This window comes from Epinephelus moara, chromosome 21, assembly GCF_006386435.1.
Source record: "Epinephelus moara isolate mb chromosome 21, YSFRI_EMoa_1.0, whole genome shotgun sequence".
NCBI classification, from domain to species: Eukaryota; Metazoa; Chordata; class Actinopteri; order Perciformes; family Serranidae; genus Epinephelus; species Epinephelus moara.
This window is the reverse complement of record NC_065526.1, coordinates 16,278,481-16,296,892: the sequence shown is the minus strand read 5'-3', so window position 1 is coordinate 16,296,892 and position 18,412 is coordinate 16,278,481. Positions and strand designations below refer to the sequence as shown.

Sequence of the window (18,412 nt, the reverse complement as noted above, 5' to 3'; positions counted from 1 at the left end):
GTATGTTCACATTCACATTTCTGGCACAATATCTGCATATCCAAACTGGACAAAAGTGTACATTACATGAGGTATAATAATGTGTAACCATACAATAGAGTACAAAATTTGAAGGTCCAGTGTGTAAGATTTTGGGGTAGTTAGTGGCATCTAGCATTGAGGGTTGCAGATTGCAACCAGGAGTATCTCCGGGTTGGATTTCCTTCAGTGTTAGGGAGCCAAATTGTCCACCGAGGTGTGCTCCTCTCCAAAACAAACGACCAGGTGATTCATACTGGTAAAAACACTGAATAAAGCAGTTACATGCTGCAAATTAGGGTTGCTTGTACACTGTTTGGCTTGTCATAGACGTGCTGCTAGCCTTGCACATGCTAATGTGTGCTCACCTTTTTTCTCTGATAACTTAAGATCCAGACATTTGGGAAGTTTTTATTGTTAGCCGAATTATCCGCAGAGGTCTCTTCCGCTTATTATATTATATTATATTCCATTTCTATTTTATTTCTGGTGTTGTACCTTTATTGAGTTGGGTGGTAAATGTGTGTGTCCCTAATGAGATCGACCACACATATCATCCCTGCACAATCTAATCTGTAGCATTTCATTAACTCACTGTCAACCAGTGTTTGGAGAATATTTCTTTTGACCTCTTTGTCTTTCTGCCTTTTTCTGATCCAGACAGTCAGGAGGTTTTTACCGTGAGCCAGATTATCCGCAAGGTCTCTTCCTCTCCAATACAAAAGGAACCGTTGTTAAACAGTATAAACACTGAATAAAGCAGCTTCACATTACAAATCAGTGCTTCTCCAATGCTGTTTGGCAGGATGGAGACAGGCCACTAGCCTGTTCAAAAGCTTTTTTACCAGAAGTCAAATTATCTGCAGAGGTCTCCTCCCCCCCAAAGCAAACAGACCTGGTGATTTAAAATGGTATAAACACTAAATAAATCTGTTTCATGTTAAAAAAGAACAAAAAAGAACACAGCAAAAATATGAATGTCCCTATCTAGAGCCAGCATTTGGTTTGTCCGTTCTCAGCTACTGTAGAAACATGGCGGTGCAACATGGCAGACTTTGTAAACGAGGACCTGCTCCCTATGTAGATGTAAACTTACTGTCAGGTTATTATACACTAAAGAAAACATACTTATTATATTATATTCCATTTCTGCCAATACTTCCCCCTAAATCCTACATACTGGACCTTTAATACAAAATATAACTGTAAAAGTAATGTAGCACAAACAGTGGTATAAAAGTGTACATTTGTCAGTTTTAGCAGCTAACAGAGGTCATAAATCACCAATCTTTGCTCTTCATCAGCTCTTCTTCGCTTCATACCCTCACTAAAATGAAAAAGACAAATGTTAAACATCTGCCATATCGCCACAGTACAGTACCATCGATCAGAACACAGTATGAGTCAAAACCATGCATGTCTGTGGTTGCATAATGGCCTAACTCACCGCACTGGACGGGGACCTCCAGAGGTATGTAGTTCTGCTGGCAGAGATGAACAAAAGCAGAGGCTAATCTGCAGGGTGCTCTGGAGGAGCTTAACTCGCACACTGACAAGAACTGAGCAGGATCCACCTGATGACAAAAACACATTGTAAAAATTAAGCTTTTCTAATCAATCACAAACAGGCAACCATCCTGGCGTCCTGGTCGTGTCAGGCAGCGGTATAGCTTTGTCTAATCAATAATGGAAGTTCATAAGTGCAGATGGTCATGTTTGTTTTGACATGAGGACATTTCTAATCACATCCAGCTGGTGAATTTTTCATTTTGGGCATGAAATACATTAAGATTTAGGAGATCAAGGCTGCCTGTTGGGCGCTCTACCAAATATGTGTTTTCACAGCTTCTTACATTCACATACGATTAACCTCGCAAGACAGTGATTAAGCTAATGTTTTTCTACTCACCACCCTGAAACAGGAACTCAGAGGAGATTCAGGAGAGTTGAACAGAAAGCCACAGCTCACAGGGCTTGTGGATGATTTAGGGAAGTGGTCCGTTACACCTGGAGGTATAACACACTCCGGTTTCATCTGAAGACACAGACAAATGATCAAACTGTAGGTGAGAACTGGATTCTTTTATGCATACAAAACTCTTTTTTTTAAGGATTTTTCTTCTGTATTTGTTCCATATTTAAACACTGCCAGCCTGTCACTTGTCCCACCTGCCAACTGTGGAAAAATTCCTCCAAGTTTTCAGCCTGAGATCCATCAGGCAAAAGATAATCGTTTCCTGCTTCATTGTCATTAGTTCCCAAAAGACCACTGGATGTTCCTGTGTGAATAAAAACATGAGGATCATTTTCCTTAAAGTCATAGTTAAAGTTTCCTCAAAATAAAACTGGTTGTACAAACACCAATAAGTCTTCTCCTTCCGGTGTCCTTAAAATGATCACTTAAGTATTTTTGGTTTTCTCCTTGTCTTGGTCTTGTACTTAAGGAAGCCCTAGTCCGTTGTACAAAAGATCTTAGCAAACAAAGCAAGGTAAAATAAAAATAAAAAGCAAAGGTACCTCTGACTCTATCTTCACTGCAACTTGACTGAGTTTATGGTGATAAATGAAAAAAACTAACACACACCAAGAAGAATGTTCTGCGACCAGTGAACCCGATGGATACGCTTTTGATTTCACACTTCATCCCAGCTACATCAGCTGATCTCAAACAGCCCAATCAACTGATGGAGCAGCTGATTGATGGAAGGGAGTCAGCTGATAGGTCACATGATTCCTTTGTCTGCCACCAACTGGCGAATCTCATTCAGGGCGTCCTATTTAAACTGCTCTGGCCTGCCTACTGTTGCTGCTTCCTCTTGCAACCCACCTCCACCCCAGCTCCTCCTTTTCATGATGTGTCTGACTTATCAGTGTCATTTCTGTTTGTCACTGATGCTTAATCTGTTCTGTTCCCAGGGGGGGGTCTTTGCTTTCCATGTAGGCGCATGGAAGGGCAGGGGGGTTTGCTCTCTCTGCCTGAAGGCTTTCCTTGTTTGCACGTGGAAGGGCAGATAGATGTGCTCTCACCGCGTTAGGCTTCCCACGTAGGCGGGTGGAAGAAGCTTTCTGCGTAGGCCCAAGGAAAGACTGAGAGGCCCCAGAACAGAGCCATACCATCAAATATAATACTGCAAATGGAAATAAGGTTTTCTTTGACTAAAGTGTTCCTGACTGAACTGCATTAATTTATGCTGCTTCTTCCTACAATTGTTTTCTGGTATTTGGGGATCAAATTAACTTTGTAGGATGTGCTTCCTATGATTGTATTCCTCCAGATGTATACTCTTTTCCTGCTCTGACCAATTTGGTTTTCTTGTTTTCTTTTCTTCTGCCATATTTTCACCATCTAACTATAAGCCAAGTTTTAGAGACCATAACAGGCATCACAAGCGTGAGTCCAAGCAAACAAACAATCTCCATGGAAACTTTTTCCGCTGTAAAATCTCTTTGAACGCAGTAAATTATTTATCATTTTTCCTTAACTAAGGAAACCTTGTAAGGCAGTGGTTCCCAGCTGGTGGTTTGCGGGTCCATTCTGAATGGTGACTCACGAACATGTGTTTCTAAAAGACACACTTTACTTTCAAGTACAGTGAATATCATTTTGCCATTTCCTGCTGCAGAGTGAGTGACTAACAGACAGCTACTTAACAGAGACAGCAAAGTAGCTCAACAACACGGCCAAACACAAGTATGACATTAAATATGTTAAACTGTGTGGACTTGAACTAATGACTAAAGACAACTGTTTTAAGGAATTCTGTGCAACTGTGTATGTCCTTCAGCTAAGGAGAAATTAAGCCTTAAGTGCCATACTTTAAGGGAAAACTTAAGTGTTTTGTGCAACCAGTTCCAGTGACTCAGTTATGACCATGGCCTTGTTTATTCTCCAACCTTATGTGATATCCTAATTTTAGTCTTACCATGCAACCATCCATCGAGAGTGAAGCTGCACAGCTCAAGCGACAGGTCACATGAAACTGACGCTCCATTCTGATTGGACACCCGCACGATGTTCGGCCCTCTTCTGACAGTCACTCCACTGTCGCTGTGAAATGTGTGCATTACTGCGTTGTTGCAGTTGGCCTTCACCTGTGACACAAACATTTTCATTAATTCTTCAGACACACTGACAAAGCAGAATATTCATGTTTTTGGTGTTCACTGAGTTTTGTCACAAACATTAAAGGAATACTTCACCCCCACAATGAACATGTGTGTGTCAGTGTGTGAAAGTTAGTAATCAGGTGTTTTGATATAGTCCCCCCACTTCATCATGAATTTTCTCTGTTTTTGGATTCTTCATTAAAAGTTTTCTTCATGAATTCAGTGTGACACAGGGTGAGTAATGCCTACACAAATAGGGGGCCTCTAACACATACCTGTCCATTGTCCTGAATGGTGACAGTGCTGTTATCCATTCCTATCTGAAGGAAGTTATGGGAGTCTGAACTGAGCAGCAGCGTGAAGGAAGGCTCGGCACTGACGTCTTGAGCGAGGAGCAGCGGACAGGAGGCCGGGAGTTCATACAGATGACCGTCAAATGTCACCACAAACTGATCTGCCACCAGCAGAGCTTGATCTTATGGACAGAAACAGAAGGACACAGACAGCATTGCAATTCCTATTCCTCATTAAGTCCTCCATTAAAGTTGCATAATGTGAACAGTGCTGATAAACTAGTCTTACGTATAAACGGGCTGTCCATGATCTTCCTCTTGAGGCGGTAGAGTTCAGCTGTGGGCCTGATGGAGGCGAAGGTCTGCAGGGGCCTCAGGAGCCACTCCTCCAGAAGGATCTCCACCAGTCCAGCCTCCAATACCCTGGACCAGGGGAGCGGTGGCAGCGGCACTGACGCAACCACTGAACATTCACTGGAAAAACCAAGAGCACTTGGGTCAAAATATCTCACTGGAATAATTTTCTTACATCTGTTTTGCTCTGATTCGGCAATTTAAAGGTTAACTTTGGTATCTTTCAACCTGGACTTTATTTTCCCATGTTTTTGTGCGTAAGTGACTAATGTGAACAACCTTTTTTTTTAAAGTGGTCCAGTATTGAGTGAGACCACTGCAGCAGCTACACAAGTAAGTTTCACAACTGCTTCATCTAGGTACCATGTCTGATCACGTTTGGTTCCAAAGGTACCATACTGAAAGTGTTTGGTGGAAACAGGGCTTAAGTGTCTGACAACATTACGGAAAGGATCCCCACTGAGATAGAACTTTTTGTTCAAGTAAGTCATTTTGTTTGACCAGAAAAAGCCCCCAAATCGCTATCGCCAAACCCACCAGACTCCATTTAAATAAACAGTAATTTTATCATCATAAAACACACTTCATTCAAAGTAAATATAAACAAAATAATCCACACAAAAACTGTCTTAGTTCATCTTTCCACTGTGCCAACAATCACAAACACATCCTTGATTCACCCAGTTAGATGTGAATATATCCTGGCTCTATACACGCTAAAATTACGGTTTATTTAAGTGGAGTCTGGTGGGTTTGGCTATAGCAATTTTAGGGCTGTTTCTGGTTGAACAAAAAAGTTGGACAAAAAAGTCAGACGCTTAGAATAACAGTCTGAGCTTGTCAGCAGTAAAAACAAGCACTTTAGTGGACCTGATGGTGTGAAAATTGAGACAATTACTGTTGAAAGTTATATGACTAGACTCCAAAAAAACCTACATGCCTCAACAAAGTTTGCCCAGTTGTTACCTTGACATCTTCTGACCTTCTCACTGGGGCATTGGCATATTATGGTTATATAACCTCTTTGTGTAATTTGATGAAAAAAGAGACACAGATGGTTTTCCTTCATGTATATCTGAGACATGTGCAGTACCTGGGGGAGAATTTGTAGACAGAGGCCAGTCGTTTCCGGACTCCAGACAGAGCCATTGCCAATCTGGTCTCCACCCAATGATAGGTATGCTGTCCTGCCTGGTTCACACAGAGCACCAACCATTAGTACACAGTATTACATGTTAGTGTGTTTGCATGCATATTAGTGCGCTGGTTTTAAGTCTTATCCTGGATTTGTCTAGTCTGACTGAGGCACCCTAACATTACTGGATTAGCCTCTTTGTCTACTCTGCATTGCCAAAGTCAGACTTTCACTTTTATATCAGTATGTTGGTCATAATTGTGTGTTACAAGTTTATCAGCATAGTTTTACTGACTATTTACTGTGTAACTTTGCACCTGAAGACATGCAGAGGATGATCTGAAACACAATATCCCAGTTTGCAGCATATCCAGGCCCAACATGGCCAGTACTTCCTTAGATATGGTGGTATACAGATCTGGAACACCAAAGTACATGTAGTCAAAAAATTTAAAAGGAAATTATCATTACATTAAATTCATGATTTCTAATTATTTCTTGACTCATATATAAATATGTTGGTAACACTTTCTATGTATGTTTTTCCCTTTGTTTTTCTTTTTTCTCTGCACTACGTTCTCTGTATTTCTTGTTTTTTACTGGATTATTTTTCACTAACTGCCCAGTGTGCTTCCTGTTATTTGCTTTTTGTTGTATTTCTCTGTATAATGTTAGTTTAGGTCTTCTGTCTACTTTTTTCTTTTTTTGTCATTATCTGCTTTTCTCCTTAAGTTGAGGGAAGGTCCTTTTGTCTATTATGGATGTTGCTGCAAAGAAGCTGAAGTCTGAATGCTTCACACGCATCTTCACCCCGGCAGCACAGAAGATCTATCCAGTCAGCACAGTTTCAAGATTAGAGTCACAAAATCATCATCTCACCAAATGCCTCCCCCTCTGTTCTGGAGTTATGGCGTTGAATAACAGCCAGAAAAGTGTTTTTGCAGAAAGTCGCAGTGACCTTGACCTTGAATCCAAATGGATGCTTGTGCCAGATTTAGAGAAATTTCCTGAATGTATTCATGAGATACTGCACTCATGAGAATGGGATGTAGGAACAACCTAATAATATAATGCTTCTGGCCATGATGTCAGTAGGCATAAAAACAGTTGGAAATAGAGTATTCAGAACTGTAGGAAGCTTTGGCCACGTTTGATGTGAACATCCTTAATTGTAACACTATATATAAAACACAAAATACAGAAATAAAATAGGTGGCTTATAAGGTGGGCACCCAAGATTAGTGTCAGTATCCAACCATATGTCTCCCCTTCTGCTCCTGAGTTATAGCGTTGAGTAACAGCCAGAGAAGTGTTTTTGCAGAACGTTATGATGTCACAGTGAAGCTGACCTATGACCTTTTGGATAGAAAATGTCATCACATCATCATTTTATCCTTCTAGACATTTGTGTGAAATTGTGTCATGACTACCGTGTGAATTCTCAAGTTATGGCCAAAAATGTTCAGTACATGCTTTTGTCTAAGTTGGCGGTTTGTGCCAGATGTAATGAAATTCCCTCCAGGTGTTCCTGAGATACAGCGTTTACAAGAATGGGATGGATGTGAGGCCACAATGACCACTCAACTCTAATCATTTCACCTGAGTCCAGGTGGATGTGTGTGCTAAATCTGAGGAAATTCCCCAATGACAGTCCTGAGATATTTTGTTGAAATCGCACTTTTTTGTTCTAAGACATCTTAGGCTGTGCATGGTCTGTTTTGTAAATGGATGGATGTTTTCTAAATGTATTTCTTCACACTAACAGAGAGGGGAAGCTTAAGGGTTGTTATTTGTCATTTTTAATGGAGTGGTTTTACTGTTCCAGCCCACTTGAATTCAAATTGGGCTGCATGTGGCTCATGAACTTAAATGAGTTTGGCACTCGTAATTAAGAAAAGGCACCAGCGTGCAGCGTTCTCACCACATCCAGGGCGATGCTGAGCATTGTAACACTGGCCTGAGCCAGCGGCCTCAGCTGAGTGTTCTCCAGCAGCACAGGCAGAACCTCCACCAGTCCGTCAGTCCACAACGAAACAGCCTCCCTCCACAACGCCTCCAGCCTGTGGCCCTTCACATCTTGGTACACACCTGCCAGAGTGGCCAGGGGCCCTGAAGATGGAGCACAACACGTTTATAAGAGCAACAGCAGAAAGCCTCTTCACTCTTGGGTGGAGTTGATTGTGGAAGACGAAAAAATAAACAAGTGAGACAGAAGAGATGTTTTTTATGTGTCAGGCAATGACGCAAAGGAAGGGAGAGGATTAGTTTGTGCTTGAAAGTTTCTTGAAGAAATTAGATTTCTGCCTGTGAGGAAAGGCAGGGACTCAAAAATTAAAGGTCACGTCTCCATTTGCAGTAATCAAATTTACTGTGGATCAAATCAAAAAGTCGTTTTTCAAGAACCTTTTTTGTTTTTAATGAAATGAGAAGTAAATATATTGGCCCAAGACGACAGCGGGAGAGTACTACCTCCGCTATCTGTTTGCTTAATCTTTCTGTTTCTGCAATTTTCTTGCAGTGCTTCAAATTCCTGGAACCCCTCAGGATTTTTGATTGTTTTGCCAGCCGAAGCAAAGTGACTGACATGACTCATTAGTGTCATCTCTCTGGACTCACTCCTCAGCTCCTGTTGTCCCAGCAGGGAGGCGTGCTGCAGCAGGCCGAGGAAGTGGGGAAGGCTGTCGGTCACGATTCGCCGCAGGGGGCCGTTCTGCCACAGTGCCAACAGACTTCTGTCTCTGTGCTCCAGCAGACTTTGTGCTTGCTGGGAGATATGAAGGGGCACGGCACTCAGCTCCTGGAGCAACTCACTGTCCCTGGACTGCAGAGAAAGTTGTACGAGAAGACAATGAAAGAAGGAAAAACCTTAAAGTTAGATCCCTAGATTATTGGCTGAGCCTTAATCACTGCATTAAAGGTCCAGTGTGTAGGTTTCAGGGGGACATATTAGCAAAACTGGTATGTTAATCGTTGCGTTTTTGCTACCTTACAATGAGCTGTCTATATCTACATAGGGAGCAGGTCCTTGTCCACAGAGATCATCATGTTGCACTGCTGTGATTCTACAGTGGCCCAGAACGGACAAACAAAGCCCCCCATAAAGTAGTGTTGGAAAACACCCACTTTTTTCATCGTGAGACTGCTTTCTTTCACTGTTTCTACTGGTTTTAATCACCAGGTCCACTTGTTTTGGACAGCTAGAGACCTCGGCGGATATTCAGCTCCTGGTAAAAACCTCCTGAACATCTGGATCTTAAATTATCAGAGAAAAAAGAGCTTCGAGGAAACACTGATTTGTAACAAGAAACTATTTTATTTAGTGTTTTTGTTGGTTTCAATCACCAGGAATCTCATTTATAACCATCGCGTACACACAAAACGAGGCCTGAAAGAGACGTATGCCGCTTCCCATGCAAAAGTTGTGATCCGGAAGTTGTGATTTAGAATGGATGCTACGCATTGTTTTACAAATGAGGGACCTGGTCTGACCTCTGTGGATAATTCGGCTCCTGGCAAAAACTTCCTGAACAATGACCACTGAAAGAATTCTAAGTAGGAGAAGTTTCGGCTGGTTGCAATCTGCAGTTGTCATCACTAGGTGCCACTAAACCCCCCTAAATCTTACACACTGGATTTTTAAGTATCCTGTGGTAGTTTGGTTACCTGCCGTCTGAATTCAGTGAGGAGATGCTGTAATGTCTTGACTCTCTCCAGCAGCTTATTCCGTATCTGAGAGCTCAAGTGTTGAATCCTTGCCTGAGGAAACAACATACAGTATTTAAAAGTGCCATGCTGTATTGTGATTTTAAAAAAAAGTGTCAGCTGTTGTTTTCGTGATACCTCCACTGCAGTTAGACTTCCCAAACAGCCACTCGCTCTCAGCATCAGCCTCTGATTGGCCAGTCCCACAGACACACTGCCCAGAGCCTCAGGTGTGTTGCTGCCGTCTCTTTTATGCACCTCCAGCGTCAAACTGCGATTCGTTCCCACACACGCCACCACAGTGACGTCCTCTCTCAGACCTGGACATGAACAGATTGAAGTCTCATAATCCTATTTTTAATATTTTTGTAACTTTTAATAATCTCAAGTATTGGGGAGATTATTCTGTATTTACCGTTCATATAACCTGCTGTGGTCTGAAGACATCTTCCCTCTGCTGTCCCGTTCAGCCAAAACTTTTCTTTACCATCCAATCTGGCTCGCACCTGGAGTCCAGACCCCCGGGGTGAAGAGAGGGCACTGCCCCCCACCTCCACACTCCAATTACCAATCCGAGACTGTAAACACACACACACACACGTTTGTTCTTGTGTATTCATAAGGACGCTCACTGATTTAAAAAACATACTTGAATAAATAAATAAAAGCATTGTTGTATTCTTGTGGTCTTGTCATCACCATGAGGTCGCCAGACAACCAGCAGAGACAAAAAATCACCATGGAATAGCCTGGTTCTTAACATCCTGTAAAACCACAACTGCTAGTTTTTACCAGATATAACATCTTAATCAATGAGCTTTAGAGGTGCTAATTGGGAGACTCTGTTACTTTTGGTCAGAGCCAGGCTCACTGTTTCCTCCTGTTCCCAGTTATTATACTAAGCTAAGCTAATCAGCTGTAGTTTAATATCTACCAACAAACACTCGAGCGGTATCACCTCTCGACAAAAAAGCAAATTAGCATATTTCCCAAAATGTTGAACTATTCCTTTAAACTGTCACAGCCACATGAATGACCCAGATCCTTGTCCTTACCTAATTCTAATGTCTTTAAAGAAGCGAGGATCAGTGCTTTACTTTCCAAAACGGTCCTCAAATTCCAGGCTCACAACTTCAATTGGTCCTCACAAAGTCACAAATACAAGAGCGCACACACAGAGTAGCAGCACTAACAGCCACTGTGTACAGAGTGCTTTTTAATCTAATTCTTGAAATGTCAAGTCACAGTAAAATTCTGGTACCAATAAAACCGTTGCACCCAATAATATAAAAGTGACCTGATGTGCCCTTAAAGGAATACTGCACCCACAAAACTATTGTTTGTGTATTATTTACTCACCCTGTGTTGTGTCGGACTGAGAAAATGCTTGATGAATTAAAGTAAAAGGCAAAACTACATCACAACATCCGTTTACAAACTCTCAAACAACTCGCGCAGTATAATACAAGCCTCATTTATCCAGCTGTATGTTCAGTACTTCCCATTTTCCCTAAAGCCTTACTCTCTTACTCACACATTGCCCAGGTGTGCTACTCATCTGCGCACAACTGTTTATGTAGAAGTGTAATAATGAATAATAAAAATAAGTTTTTTGTGAAAATCTATGTGTTTGAAAAAGTACTGAGCGTCATACTGGATAAATTATACTTGTGTGTTGTGTGAGAGTTTGTAAACAGATGTTTTGACATCCCTTTCCATTTTTGGATTCTTCATTCACTGTGGAGGCATGTGAGAAAAACGAAGGTATTCCTCACGAATTCAAAGTAACACAGCTGATGTACAAGTGATCATTATGTTGGTGAAGTATTCCTTTAACCTTCTGAAACCTGGAGCGACATTACTTTTTCTTGTGCTGCTTTCAGACGCCTTTCGCAAGTATTTAAATCTTTGAATCCTGAGGAAATTGGTGCGATTTCTTTCAAAAATATAGGAAACAAGGCAATGAGCAACATGGTAAGAAATGTGCCACAAATTGCAAAAAAATAATAGATTTAGATTTTTTTTTTTTTTTTTTACAGGAAAAAAGAAAAAAAGCTTGGGAAAAGGTATATTTATAATTATTTGTATTACATATTTAAAATTACGTTACAGAATTATTATAATTTTTAAACTCTCTTTTTTTTTCTTTACCAATTTTCTTGTTTTTAATTTTCTCTTTTTACTAATTTCTTGCAAATTTTTTGGGCCATTTCCTCTTTTGTTGCTCATTGCCTTCTTCCCATGTTTTTGTAAAAAAATGAAGCCACGTTGCTCAGGTTTCAAAGGGTTAAATGTGGCCTACGCAAAAATGTGAAAATGCGAATGGCCATATTAATAGCCAGTGTTTGGTTTGTCTGTTGTGGGCTACTGTAGAAACAATATGACAGACTCCTTACAAGAGGACCCATTTGTTATGTACATATAAACACTTATTCTAAGGTAACGAAAACACAATGACTCTGAATATTATATACCATTTCTGTTAATAGATGTTCCTAAATTCTACACACAGGATGTTTCTTTACAGTTCTTAACTGTGACACATCACTGAAAATTAATTTCCAGAGGGTTGTTCACCTCAGAGAACAGAGACATGTTGGAGCCCTGAGCAGCGGAGGAGTTGGTCAAGGCAAAGGTGAGGCTGCACTGGTAGGGCCGTCCTGTCACTGACAGGCGAGACTGCGTATACAACAGCTCCTCTCCTGAGTTCACTCTGTGGGACCCGGACCACGACAAACTCTGAGAGGCACAAAGAGAAAATAAACCACAGCTGAAGAAAGGAAACAGGCACAGCCGCACCCATTAAGTCTACAAACTTACAAGACACACAACACAAAATAAATGATGTAAAACACCTTTCCCAAGGGATGTATGTTAGGAGACTGCGCAGATTCATTACAGTAACCACATACAGACAAACCATTAGTCATTCATAGCAACACAGCAGCTCCATTCCACCACAATTTGTCTTCAGATGTGGTAGAAAACCCCAAACTATAAATCACCACATGAGAAAGCAGTAGAAACACAGGATGCACATGTGTGGACTCACAGGCTGTGGTGGGCAGAGGCCCAGCAGCACTGTGTGCTCCAAGCGATCCCTGAGGTTGGTTTGAATCTTAGTCAGGAGTGTGTGTGACGGACAGGGCGCAGGAGACACTTTGTCCAGGCCAACATTCACCTGAAGGCTGTGCATTCCCCGAGGACCCCTCTAAGAGATAACACAGGAACACAAACATGAGTCAGCTGCGATCACATGCTAAGAGAAGAGAAAGGAAACATCACAGCTTTCAGAGCACCTGGTACTTCAGGCCTTGTTTGATGCTCCTGTTGTCCCATCTGAGCTCTGCATTCTGGGAATACGAGTTTCCCTCCTGAGCTGCTGACACACAACCTTTGACAGAAGACACCACCATCTACACACACACACACACACACACACACACACATGCACAGATAAAGTAATTAGGTTCTCAGTAAAGACAAATACACACAACACCTCTGAGGAGTCCACACCAACCTGTTGCGCTGAGAACAGAGCACACGCCTGCCCCCTGCTGGAGTTGTTCTGCCACTGTTTGTTCAGGCTGACGGAGATATTGACAGGGACTGCGCTGACCCATGACAGATGGGTCTGCATGCAGAGTAAGAAAATAATAAGTATACAATAATATACATAATAAAACTCTCAGCTGTTCATGTTTGTGCTTAAAGTAAACATATTGATCAATTTCATCACTTTTTGCTGTGTAAAATATTTTTGCTATGGCTGCCCATTTCATAAGGTGCACATATAGAAATTATGGAGAAAAAAATAAAGGTTGTTTCTTGTTCAACCTCGAAACTCAGAAAATACTAAAGCCATTTTGAGGATTTGTTTCCGTACTAACTGTGCCCCCCCGGTGAGACTCATTTCTGAGTTTAATGACTTCCTGAGATAATTCATACTTCAATAGTGTAAAGAAAAGGTTGAAGTGTTGCACCCTACCTGGTGGCTGCTGCGTTGTTCCCTCTGTGAGCTGTGTGACAGTGTGTGAAGAGACATCTGGCTGAGCGTAGAAGAGAAAGGCTGCTTCATCTCCAGTTTGGTCTCATTCGTCTCCTCCGATCGACTCCACAAGCTCAGAGCTCTGACCTTGAAAGACCATAGAGAGATATTTTTTTCAGAAGGAAATACACATGAATCTATTGAACTTCATACACTGGATTCATGATGCCCAAACATTTTTCACACATGTTGTACAGTCTGACCTGCTCAAGTCGACCATGCCTCGTCCAGCCCAGTAAAACACTGTCTAGTCGGCCATGTAAGGATCGCTCGAGAGTCAACTCCAAACTAGTCCAACGGGGAATGCAGTTGATCTGAACTGAAGTCAACAACAAGAGGAAGACAACAATCCATAGTCAGCCAAAGTCGTATGTGGTTACTCATCAAAAGCTGCATCTTTTATCTGTCTGGACAAACATTGTCCCTGTGATGGTTTATCGCTCTGCAGAGTTGGTCTACAATAGTTTACCCTTCAGGGTCTGGTTCCCCATCTCCAGTGCTGCAGGTGCAGAGTAGAGACCAGACAGGATGAACTCCTGACTGCCCCACACAGCTCCATGTTGAACTTGGTAGCTCCAGTTCCTGGCCTCATACACAGTCCTCACTGCGACAGTCCTGGGCAGCGGCTTCAACTACAGAACAAAGACCATCACTGAAACATTTAGGATGTCCGTACAGCGTGATGTTCAGGGTGTGGAAAGACAAAAATGTCTATTAAAGGGACAGTTCACTTCACACCAAAATCAAACATACAAATTATTCCTCTTACTTGTAGCGCTATTTATCAGTCTAGATTGTTCTGGTGTGAGTTGCAGAGTGATAGGAACTGTTTTCTTATTTTTTTGGCGCTTTGAGCACCACAAGCCGAGTGCCATCTAGTTCCATTATATTGAAGAGAAGGCAGACATCTTTTCAGCCGATATCTCCAACACTCTGCAACTCACACCAAAACAATCTAGACTGATAAATAGCACTACAGGTAAGAGGAAAAATATGTGTTTTTTATTTTGGGGTGAACTGTCCCTTTAAAGTTGATCAAGTGCACATTTTTAGGTCTGAACATTCTGTGCGGTCATCTCTGACACAATGAAAATGTGACGTATGCCTGCATATTTATAAAGTCTTACATGTACTACAAAGTAGGACTGTACTGTTCTCATAGTCAAGAGATACTTCAGGTGAGAAATACCTGTGGGTAGGAGTGTTTGAGCTCTAGAGCCTGTCTGTATCCACTCTCTATAGCAGCCAGCTCCCCCAGAGCCCACAGCCTCCTCCTGCCTGACATCACCTCCACCAAACCTGCCACACTGGACTGAGACTGGTTCAGCTGGAGAGAGGGAAGAGAGATGGCGACACATGCTGTGACATGTCATGCCTATAAAACTCTGTAATTACTAAAACAAATGCATGGAAAATAATAACATAACGACAGCATAACATAAGTAATGCCAGCACATATTTTGCAGAGCATGTTCTTGTTTTACTGTGTTTAGAATAAGACCCCACCTGAGAGCGAACGTTGAGCTGAGAGGGTAGATAAACCAACATTGTGGGAATATTGTGGACCACCTTCACCATCAGGTCCTTGCTGGACAAAAGAGCAGCTGTCACTTTAAGAATGTGTGTGTATGTGCATGTGTTTGATTGAACAATGACGGAGTGTGAGCGATGTGTGTTTACAGTACCTATGTGGCAGATGGTGTCCCTGGATGATGAGTGCCAGCGAGGAGCTGAGCTCAGGGTTCACAGCCATGGAGCACCTCAGCTGTGACTCGGTAAGTCTTCCCCATGCCTCCACCTACGTCCACAGTCACAGAGATGGTTAGCACAGACGAGTAAAGTTGTGGTAAGTCTGGGGTGTGTTACCCTCACCTGTAAGGCAGGGCTAGATTGTCCCTGTATGGTGTGTTTTAGTGTGACTCTGGCCTCCTTGGACCCTCCGCGTGCCCCCCAGCCTCCTACGTCCCCCACCACCCGGACTCTCCAGTCGTGAGAGTGAACGTCTACTGAGGCGCTCCGCAGAGGACCTGCAGAGAGGATCAGCACTGTTGTTGAAGGTAAAAGCCATGATACTTAAAAAGCTCATCATAAGAGTACAACTTGTCTGAAAAATATTTTGTTTCTGCAAAGAGAAACTGAGAGCTGTCTGCGTTTCAAAAATGAAATATCTGTGACTTTTACGTCATGATAAAATTCATCTTTAAAATACACATAAAGTCAAATGGTGACATCAGCTGGTCAGTCTATGATACTGCAGTTGAATGGTAGAAAACATGATGACACAGAGAGGGAAAATACAGACCTGAAGTACAGAATTTATGGTAGTGCTGGTTATATGAGTTTTGACTTTCACCCATATAAACAAAAAAATAGATCATCTTGTCATCTTCACCTTCAAAAGAGAAACAACTGCAGCCGCATTTACACATCTCAAACTTCGCTGAGTGCAAAATCCAAAGACAGAGAAAAGTCTTGATGAACTGAAGTAACAGGTTACCGTGTTTAACAACAGCAAAACTCTATACTCCGTGAATCCAGACCCTTTAAAACACCAAAGTCTGATCGAGGCAGTGGTAGACCAGCATCTCCCATGCTCAGCAAGAACAAAAAAATCACTCTTTTATCAATGGAGAGCGGGTCTGAGGGGAGGATCGAAAAGTTTCGCTTTCAGGTTAGTTCCCCTTTGGACAGAGCTGTCTGTTTGGGAAGTACTAAGCATACGACTGGATAAATGAGACTTGGATTATATTGCACAAGTTGTGTGAGAGCTTAATGGATGTTTTGATGTAGTTTTGTTGTTCATCAAAATTTATCTCCGCTTTTGGATTCTTCATTCACAGCAGGCATGCAAGAAAAACAAAGTTATCTTCTTGAATTCGAGGTAACACAGGGAGTTTATAACCTTGGACAAAAATGCTTTTTTTTTTAGATATCTCCACATCAGAGACTACTTCAGTAAAGAATTCAAACAAATAAAGGATACTGAACCCAGTTTGATTAATATATGCACTGATGTATGCAAGAATAAAGACAAATATATATATCAGATTACAAAATTCCACAAATTATTCCATTGGCCAGGTCAAACAGAAATGGGAATCAGGCCTGGAGATATCTGAGGATGATTGGAATGATATTTGGGAGGGTCAAGATAGGACCACCAATTCGAGATCCTGGTGGGAGTTCTGCTGGGGAAAAACATAATATGATATTTTGTGACTCCAAAACTGAAATCTCTACAACAGGAGTCTCAGGGGCGGGATGATGCTAGAGGTTGCGTGGTAAGTTAATGGCAGAACATTTTTATATTTTTTGGGGATGGCCTCTAATTTCTCCATATTGGCAAGAGTTTACCAAAAGCATAAGGAACATCTCAACAACAGATAATCTCATGACCCAGGACAAATACGTTTACGAAATACTTTTGGCTTTTCTTTAAGACTGCGACTTGATCAATATACAAAACATTGGAAAAAATTGGACCGTATACACAAAGGGATGTAACCTATTGACTGGTTAGTTGAAAACCCTGCTCTGTACCACTGTGTACAAATAGATCCAGCTGTTATACAATCTGACCTTTGAACTGAGCAGTCAGGGTAGCGTCCATGCTGCGCCGTGTCCCTGTTTGATCAGAAGCTGGTGGAGAGTAGGAGAGCAGCAGGGCCAGACGTCCATCGGCCACACTGACATTCAAGCCGGAGGCGAGCAGCTTGTGTCCATCCACAGTGAGCCGAGCTCTGGACTGAAGCTGAGAAAAGACCCCCTGGATGGAACACAGAGCCTTGGAGAAGAAAATCACGAGAGGTGTTTTAAATATCAATTCGATAAACCAATATGATGTAAAGATGTGTTATGTTACCTCCATATTAAGTGGCAGTCCTCTGTCCTGTAGCCACGACCAGCTGTGCCACACGGTTCCTCTTATCTCTTTGGTCACTGGGAGACATTTTATCCTCAGTCTCACTCCTGCCTGCTGACCTCCAAACTGGGACTGTAAGGTCAAAGCATTCCCCTCAGCAGAGCTGAGCTCTACCTGCACACACAGTCACTGTGACATCAATTTCATTCACTCAGTGAGCTGTTTTCAAGGGACAGTTCACCCCAAAATTAAAAATACATATTTGTCCTCTTACCTGTACTGCTGTTTATCAGTCTAGACTGTTTTGGTGCGAGTTACTAAATGTTGGAGATATCGGGCCGTAGCTATGTCTGCCTTCTCTCCAATATAATTGAATCAGGATTAATACATCTTTCATGTACTAACTATATTCTGTCAACCAAATTACACCTGGGGAAGGGAAGTGTGCATTTTATTTTGGGGTGAACTGTCCCTTTAAGTCAATGAACTGTTAGTTCTTTATGGTTGAGTTTCTAACCTGGATGCTGTTGTTTGCAGGGACTCCCAGTTTCTTCAGATAGTTCACCGTGTGTCTAAAATGACTCCTCACTCTGAGTGTTTCAGACGTCTTTGAAAATGTCATCTCTTGAGTGAGCTGTAAAACATTCAGAGTATCAACTGCAGCAGCTGTTACATGCAGTAAATGTGATAAAGCTGATAAATGCACATGCAGTATATCGTTATGGTCTGAGACTTCAGGCTTGTGAAGTTGAAAGAGCATTTGCTGATGCTGCCTCCTACCTTTTGGCTTCCTGTGCTGCTGTGTAATAGTGAATAGTACGAGCCATTGCCGTGATTCCCAGAATTCATTGTCACTGCAGCATGAACAGGGAGACCGAGCTTCTTCAACAGGG

General features: G+C 42.0%; 1 protein-coding gene across 1 annotated transcript; it reads right to left on the bottom strand.

Moving 5' to 3' along the window:
- Nucleotides 1-625: 625 nt before the first annotated feature.
- On the bottom strand, nt 626-17,630 carry LOC126382681 (uncharacterized). The gene is made up of 26 exons (XM_050032698.1): nt 17,520-17,630; nt 17,237-17,441; nt 15,530-15,684; nt 15,343-15,455; nt 15,164-15,245; nt 14,847-14,984; nt 14,127-14,289; nt 13,861-13,976; nt 13,598-13,744; nt 13,130-13,243; nt 12,909-13,025; nt 12,662-12,820; nt 12,187-12,348; nt 10,025-10,187; nt 9,748-9,929; nt 9,571-9,663; nt 8,524-8,728; nt 7,829-8,016; nt 5,866-5,963; nt 4,708-4,892; nt 4,401-4,600; nt 3,942-4,110; nt 2,188-2,297; nt 1,928-2,053; nt 1,466-1,592; nt 626-1,345 (listed from the first exon to the last, which is right to left on the bottom strand). The coding sequence occupies exons 1-26, from the start codon at nt 17,523-17,525 to the stop codon at nt 1,335-1,337; spliced, it is 3,534 nt and encodes a 1,177-aa protein (XP_049888655.1). The 5' UTR covers nt 17,526-17,630; the 3' UTR covers nt 626-1,334.
- Nucleotides 17,631-18,412: the final 782 nt, after the last annotated feature.

What these genes read in the sequence shown, in the direction of transcription:
- LOC126382681 (XM_050032698.1), bottom strand. An exon ending in CCTGACTGCTCAGTTCAAAG is followed by an intron (nt 15,685 to 17,236) that starts GTCAGATTGTAT and finishes TCCTCTCTGCAG; the next exon opens with GTCCTCTGCGGAGCGCCTCA. An exon ending in TCACTGAATTCAGACGGCAG is followed by an intron (nt 8,729 to 9,570) that starts GTAACCAAACTA and finishes CTTTCTCTGCAG; the next exon opens with TCCAGGGACAGTGAGTTGCT.